Source organism: Hevea brasiliensis, chromosome 13 (genome assembly GCF_030052815.1).
Source record: "Hevea brasiliensis isolate MT/VB/25A 57/8 chromosome 13, ASM3005281v1, whole genome shotgun sequence".
Taxonomy (NCBI): Eukaryota; Viridiplantae; Streptophyta; class Magnoliopsida; order Malpighiales; family Euphorbiaceae; genus Hevea; species Hevea brasiliensis.
The window spans coordinates 54,167,681-54,175,093 of NC_079505.1; the positions used below are offsets into that span (position 1 = coordinate 54,167,681).

General features: G+C 35.3%; 2 protein-coding genes across 2 annotated transcripts; one reads left to right on the forward strand and one right to left on the reverse strand.

Annotated features, from left to right (window-relative positions):
- The first annotated feature begins 404 nt into the window (after positions 1–404).
- LOC110672931 (probable nucleolar protein 5-2) lies at positions 405–4,172 on the forward strand. Its single transcript, XM_058132020.1, has 9 exons — positions 405–528; positions 655–745; positions 907–948; positions 1,303–1,482; positions 1,577–1,741; positions 2,151–2,351; positions 2,704–3,201; positions 3,291–3,425; positions 3,505–4,172. Exons 2-9 carry the CDS (start codon positions 668–670, stop codon positions 3,910–3,912), a joined length of 1,707 nt encoding a protein of 568 aa, XP_057988003.1. The 5' UTR covers positions 405–528; positions 655–667; the 3' UTR covers positions 3,913–4,172.
- Positions 4,173–5,094: 922 nt separating this feature from the next.
- Positions 5,095–6,873, reverse strand: LOC110672921 (rust resistance kinase Lr10). The gene is made up of 2 exons (XM_021835857.2): positions 6,654–6,873; positions 5,095–6,510 (listed from the first exon to the last, which is right to left on the reverse strand). Exons 1-2 carry the CDS (start codon positions 6,769–6,771, stop codon positions 5,213–5,215), a joined length of 1,416 nt encoding a protein of 471 aa, XP_021691549.2. The 5' UTR covers positions 6,772–6,873; the 3' UTR covers positions 5,095–5,212.
- Between the last annotated feature and the right edge of the window lie 540 nt (positions 6,874–7,413).

Consider the following 7,413-nt stretch of genomic DNA (forward strand, 5'->3'; position numbering starts at 1 on the left):
TTGAAATGCAAAAGGTATACGCCAAGCCCATTAGAATCCATACTCGGCCCGACCCACTATTTTCTACTGCCTAGGATCCATTTTAATTCAGTATAATTTCATACTGTTTTATTTTGATTTTTAATAAAAAATAAAATTAAAATAATAAAATAAATTCGATTGGGTAATATTATTTATTTATTTTGATTTTTAATAAAAAAATAAAATTAAAATAATAAAATAAATTCAATTGGGTTATATTATTTATTTTGACGTAGTTGTTCAGTTTAGTTTTAAATTTGAAATGCAAAAAGTGTACGTCAAGCCCATTAGAATCCATACCCGGCCCGACCCACTATTTTCTACTGCCTAGGATCCGGCCCAAGTAGTACTCAACCCTTATTTCATTATTTGTCCCTTTCCATAAGCCCTCTTAAAACCCTAGGCTCCCCTCTTTCTTTTCTAGTTCCTCCTCCTCTCCTGAGCGCAGCAGAGAACAGAGTCCCTCTCTTCTCCATCCTCTATTGCACGCGTATTATTGCAGAAGAGGTAAAACCCTAGAAATTTGTTGTCTTTGTATTGTTTATGATCATTGCTATAATTGGTCACGTACAAGAAAGCATAAGAGTTCTATAGAAATTGATTTGAAGCTGTGTTGGTTCTGCATTTTTGCAGTTGGGAGTTAAAGATGCTTGTTTTGTTTGAGACTCCTGCTGGCTTTGCCCTTTTTAAAGTATTGGATGAAGGGAAGCTCTCTAAAGTCGAGGTATGTTTTTCTTGGAATTTATTTTTCTCGAGAAAATGTCTGGTGAAATGAGTGAACTATTTCAATTTCCTTGTTTCTCCCTTTTATATAAGTTTGGTTTGTGCTATATTCCTTTTCTTATTTGTGAATGTTGATCTCTGATTTTTTATTTTTTATTGCAGGACTTGTCAAAAGAGTTTGTTAACGCAGACTCGGCCAGAAAGGTCCCCTCTATCTCTGTCTCTGTGTGTGTGTGTGTGTAAATGATAGCTTTTATATTTGTAATGATGAAAATCTGCATTTGACAATTGTTTCTAATGTCTTCTTTCGCTTAATAATAAGGATTAGCAAACTATTCCTTTGCTGAAATCGGTTTTCATGTCATACTGACTGATATAGTCGACTTTTTAAGGACTTCTTAAGTGTCATGATTTCGTGTGCTTACTTTTCTTTCTTTTAAATAAAGAGAAGTTACATTCAGCAGAAGTTTTGGGCATCAGTAATTGTTTATTTTAACTGGTTTTCTTGGTATCATGCTTGTCTCAAGTTATAATCTAGTTATATAATGCTTGCTTCAGGTAGTGAAGTTGAAAGCTTTTTCCAAATTTGAGAACACATCTGAGGCTTTGGAAGCAGCAACCAAATTGCTTGATAGCACGCCTAGCAAAGGTCTGCGCAAGTTTTTGCGTTCTCACTGTGATGGTGAAACCTTGGCTGTGGCTGATTCAAAGCTTGGAAATGCAATCAAGGATAAATTGGTAACCTACTCTTTTTATACATTGAATTTCTAAGTTTTGCCCTTGATTGGTGTTTGATTTCATTTTATTAACTTGGATCAATTATGTATCGTAGAAAATTGAATGCATTCACAACAATGCTGTCATGGAGTTGATGAGAGGTCTGAGAAGTCAGTTGACTGAGCTTATATCTGGTCTAGGTGCACAAGATTTGGCACCAATGAGCTTGGGTTTGTCACACAGCCTGTCTCGATACAAACTAAAGTTCAGTCCTGACAAGGTACTTCACTTGTGCTGATGTCTTGTCCCCTTGTGAGTTTAAGCTCTTCCTGTTGGTAAAACATGCTGTTGTTAGCATTCGTTATTGCTTCAGTTTCCATGGGTTTCCATGGGTCGCTATGATTGATTGTAACCATGTCGTTGCTGTTTCTAAGTTTTCAATAAGCTATAAGTGGGGGATTTTGCAAAGAGAATTCCAATATGATCTAACGATTTATGGTCTGTTTGGTATTGCTGCTGCAGCTACTATTAAAAAATTACCTCCTTAAATATGATAGCAAGGGTATTAAAAATTGGTTTAAAGATAAATTTGAGATAATTTAAGTCATAAAAAGTCCACCACAACTAAATAACTTTTTCCAACATCTAAACTGGTGCTTTGCCCTCAATGTTTATTGTTGTGTTTGTAGGTTGATACAATGATAATTCAAGCAATTGGTTTGCTTGATGATCTTGATAAAGAGCTCAACACATATGCAATGAGGGTCAGAGAATGGTATGGTTGGCATTTTCCAGAGCTTGCTAAGATCATACAAGATAACATCCTTTATGCGAAAGCAGTGAAACTGATGGGTAGTCGCGATAATGCTATAAAACTTGACTTCTCTGAGGTAGAGTTCTGATTTAATTATGGCATTCGTGTGATATTTCCTACACTTGAGTTTATCTGTGCTTATGGGGCTTGGTTCTGTCTTGTGCCCATCTGTATGAGTATCTGTTTCTTCATACTTTTTGTCCATTGTTGACTGATGACACTAACCGACTTATCTTTGCCCAAATAGTCATCCAGGACTGCCTTAATCATATTTGATCTTCTAACCATTGTCAGAATGATGGGTTTCTTCTCTCTATGGAAATGCTTGTTAGAACATGATATTAATGGTATTAATTTTCAGTTAGAAAAGAGATAATTTGCTGTGTTTGTTTTTAATTTTCTTCCTTTTTATCTCCCTAAAATTGCAGATACTTCCAGAAGAGATTGAGACAGAATTGAAGGAGGCAGCTATGATATCCATGGGAACTGAAGTTAGTGATGTAGATTTGATGAACATAAGAGATCTATGTGACCAAGTTCTGTCTCTTGCTGAGTACAGAGCTCAACTATATGACTATTTGAAAAGCAGAATGAACACCATTGCACCAAATTTAACTGCTCTTGTTGGAGAGCTAGTTGGAGCTCGCCTCATTGCCCATGGTGGTAGCTTGTTAAATCTTGCCAAGCAGCCTGGGAGCACAGTTCAGATTCTTGGTGCGGAAAAAGCTCTCTTTAGAGCTCTTAAAACAAAGCATGCAACTCCAAAATATGGGCTTCTTTTCCATGCATCTTTGGTTGGTCAGGCATCCTCGAAGATGAAGGGAAAAATTTCTCGATCACTTGCTGCTAAAGCTGCATTGGCAATTCGATATGATGCTCTTGGAGATGGCCAAGATAACTCTATGGGATTGGAGAACAGGGTGAAGGTACTAGCCACAAAGTTGTCTGAGTTCTCTCTTAAATGATCCTTTCATCTCTCTTTTTAAAGCTATTTTCTGGCATTGTAATTTTGTAGCTTGAAGCACGGTTGAGGAATCTTGAAGGGAGGGAATTGGGCCGTTCTGCTGGGTCTGCTAAGGGAAAACCTAAGATAGAAGCTTATGATAAGGATCGTAAGAAGGGGGCCGAGGCACTTTTAAGTGCTGCAAAGGTTTGTTTAACATTAACAAATAGTTTCCAGTTATTACTCCTTTCTTTTGGTTGGTTATTAACTACTTTGCTTTGTCTAGACATACAATCCTTCTGCAGACTCTGTTCTTGGGCAAACACTGAGCTCCATTGCTGGGAATGAGGAAGAAATGGTCCCCAAAAGACAGAAGACTGATCAAGCTGAGGAAGCTGCAATTACAGGTGAAAAGAAGAAGGAAAAGAAGAAGAAAACTAGCGAGGTGACAGCTTTAGTAACTAATGGAAACGGCAGTGCTGCTCAACTAGAATCTGAGGAATCTGTAAAGAAGGAAAAGAAGAAAAAGAAAAAAGAGAGAGCTCTGATTGATGAGTTAAAAAATGATGTCGACAATGTAGAAATGGGAGAGAAGAAGAAAAAGAAGCGAAAGCATGCCGAACAGGATGAAGCGGAAACTGAGATGCCAAGCAAGGAGAATAAGAGGAAGAAAAAGAAGAAAAGTGAGGATTAAGAAAATTCAAAAGGTACTACCCAACAATTTTGGATGAATTAGGCAGCAGTTCAGTAAATCCCTATGTAATATTCGATTTTTGTTTTCTTTATTTACTCATTGGTAGGTTTTCTTTACTTGTTCCTAATTTGTCTGGGCAATTTATTGCTGCTTGTATCAGAGGAAGATCTATCATTGATCTTTGACAATCAAAGTTTCTCTGCTTCCTCTTTCTTCCCCTTCAAACGAAATGAAATGATTGGATTATTGATTGAGTTAAATTAGTTGGATAAATTATTATTTCTTGCTTAGATTTTTTTTAAGATTGATGATGCTGTTCATATTTTTAAAATGAAATTTGTTAATTTCTAACAATTAATTTCGTTAACACTTTAGTCTGTTATTAGTCTAAAATGAAAACACCGAATTGACTCATCATGGTGATCTAATTCATGATATAATATACAACATAAGCATTATAATGGCAAAAAATAAAAAAGATAATTGATGTTATCTGTCATCCTTGGGTTAGTTAATGGATTCTAGAAAATCTGCCAAAAAAAAAGGGATCGGTGGTCCGAATGTGACTACTCCAATTCAAGTCAGTAAATAAATTGAGTATTTTGATAGATGTCAAGATCTATTTGTAGTATGAGGAATAGTGCTTTTGCGCAACTCTTGAGATTTTTTTTTTTTGAATTCCTGAGATTTCTGTGACTCATAACTAACTGTTCTCCTTCGTATATTACGAAAATACATTATACCACCTAGAGATATTGTCGACAATGATCTAACGTATTCTAACAGCCTTTATCGAAACTCTAAGACTACTTTATTTGTCCAAACTCACTCTGAACCGAACACTCAATGCCTTTTCGATTATCTCGTTCTTGGTATTATCTAAACTCCTTGTGTCTTGTACCTTATTCGAACTCTGTGTCTCTTGTTTGAATTTCTTGTATTTAGTCAACTCGAATAATAACTCTGAACCTCCCAAAATTCGTACCTAAAGATCCGATTACTTTGGATTTTAGGATGTACTATATCAATAATTTATGATGAAAATCATTCCTGTTTTCATTGTTCAGGTAGTTAACATACAACATAAACATTATAATAGAGTGTCTTCAATGTTTAGCCATAATTGCAATTTTTTTTTCTAAGTAAACGTGAATTCATAGACAAGAATAATAATGCATAAAATGAATAAATTTATGATTTTTGTATAGAAATTTTAGAATATAATTATTGTGTTGTACATATAATGATTGTATGTAATAATTTATCCTTGTATACAGAGATATAAGGTTATGTATTGAAACTAAGAAGTAGCAGCTAACTCAATTTCCATTTCATGCCTAGTTACGAGATAAGCTGGCTCAGAAATATGTCTTGTCAATGCAGACGACTGTGTGCTCGAGTCTTCATCACTTCCAGTGAAGAAAGCAATATTGAGTCTATTAGATTCCAAATAGTCAAATGGATTTTGAGGCTGTTGCAATACTTCCATGCTTCCCTCCAGCATCTTTACCACATCACTCATCAGAGGTCTTGCATCAGGTGAATGTTGAATGCATTGCAGAGCCACAACAACCATCCTCTCTGCCTTCTCTTTATCCTTCTGTTCAATCCCACAAAGAGATAACATCAATTCAAGTTCATTATTCTTGTACATATCCCATGTCCATTTTGGAAGCCATTGACGAGACTCATTGAGATTATCATCAAAATGTCTTCTCCTTCCAACAATTTCAAATAGCAGAATTCCAAAACTGTATACATCGCACTTGTGTGTCACTGGATGGCTCCGATTCCACACCTCCGGGGCAGAGTATCCAAGCGTTCCTCTACCCCCACTTAATGTTACCTCATTGCTCTCTCTATTGCATAACTTTGCCAACCCAAAATCTGCAACCTTGGGATTCAAAGAATTATCAAGAAGTATGTTTTCAGGTTTTATATCGTAGTGAATAATCCTTTGTTGGCAGTCCTCGTGCAAATAGGCAATACCTTTTGCGGTTCCTATTGCAATCTCATGCAGCTTCTGCCACTCAATCTCTCTCATTTCGTTGAACAACAACTTGTTGAGAGATCCATTCTCCATGTACTCATAAACAAGAGCCATCAAAGAAGGATCAAAGCAGAAGCCATAGAGTCTAACCAGATTGGCATGATAAGTTCTTCCTATGGTGCCTACTTCTGCCATGAACTGCTCTTCTACTTTCTTATTATTGGAATGGTTGGTGAGGACTTTTACAGCTACAGGAACTCCATTTGGGAGCTCTCCTTTAAAGACTACTCCATAAGCTCCTGAGCCCAACAGGTTGGAGCAATTACTGGTGAATTCTTGAATCTGCTGAGGCGAAAACCTGATGGGTTTCTCTCTTGCAATATTACTAAGGAATCTCTCCATTGTTGCATACTGAACCTGTGAATCTCTAATCACTGGGAATTCAGGCTCCGTTACTGTTATTGCCACGTGCTCAGTTGAAGCTTTATCTATTTTATCACTGGTAGAAATCCTGGCATATTCAGGAATTGCACTTCCTGCTTTCTTCAGGCAGTCAATGATGGCATAAACTATGGCTACAATTGCTACAGTTATCACCACCCCCATGACTGAAAATATGTAAATTTCAGCAAATAAGATCATCAGAATATTGATTACAATTATAAAGCCAAAAATAATCAAATATTACTAAAAATAATTAGACTGATTTGCACGTTCAAGAATCTATGACAACAATTAGTAAGTTGCTTACCAATGGATTCTGTTAATCCCCATTTCATGGTTGAATTGACCTGTTCAGCAAAGTTGTTAAAAGTACTCTCTGCATCTTGTTGGGATTTATCAAAGTCATCTTGGAATGAGTAACTCATGATTTTGTGGTTGCAGAGGTTAACCCAAAAACTCAATGATTGTGAATTATAATGAAAATAAAGGATTCGTATCTTTATGCGTTTTATCAAGCGATGAATTTTTGGAAAAAAAAAAAAAATCAAGTGATGACTTTGACTTATCTCCCAACGCGTCATTTGTTTCTTCAAGGAAGTTCCCGATCCGCAGAAAATTATTACTAGCTTTTTGGTTACGTTTATAAAAAGAAGAATGAATGTCTACAAGCAGTGGGCGTGTGGGAACACTGGAAATGAGCATGAAATTTCAGTTGTCATGAATACCCGTGGAAATTAGGCAAAGCCATAACTTCAAACTCTTTTGTTGATTTATATAGGATGACAATGATCAATCTCATTAATATCATTATTATTTGAATCTGTTTTGAAATTTATTATTTAGGAAAAAAAATATTAATTAGTCTATGTGTTTTAATAGAACTAACTATTTGATCTCTGTATTTTTAAAAATATATTATTTAGTCTCTATATTTTACTTTCATTAAACTATTTAGTCATTTTATCAAATTTTCTATTAGTTAGTGCCTATTAAATTGTTGGATTTTTGATTTAAAATTTAAATTATATATATATATATATATAATATTTTAAAATATATAAAGTTTG

What these genes read in the sequence shown, in the direction of transcription:
- LOC110672931 (XM_058132020.1), top strand. Translation starts at nt 668, where the DNA reads ATGCTTGTTTTGTTTGAGACTCCTGCTGGCTTTGCCCTTTTTAAAGTA. An exon ending in GGAAGCTCTCTAAAGTCGAG is followed by an intron (nt 746 to 906) that starts GTATGTTTTTCT and finishes TTTTTATTGCAG; the next exon opens with GACTTGTCAAAAGAGTTTGT. An exon ending in TAAAGTTCAGTCCTGACAAG is followed by an intron (nt 1,742 to 2,150) that starts GTACTTCACTTG and finishes TTGTGTTTGTAG; the next exon opens with GTTGATACAATGATAATTCA.
- LOC110672921 (XM_021835857.2), bottom strand. Translation starts at nt 6,771, where the DNA reads ATGAGTTACTCATTCCAAGATGACTTTGATAAATCCCAACAAGATGCA. An exon ending in GGGATTAACAGAATCCATTG is followed by an intron (nt 6,511 to 6,653) that starts GTAAGCAACTTA and finishes ACATATTTTCAG; the next exon opens with TCATGGGGGTGGTGATAACT.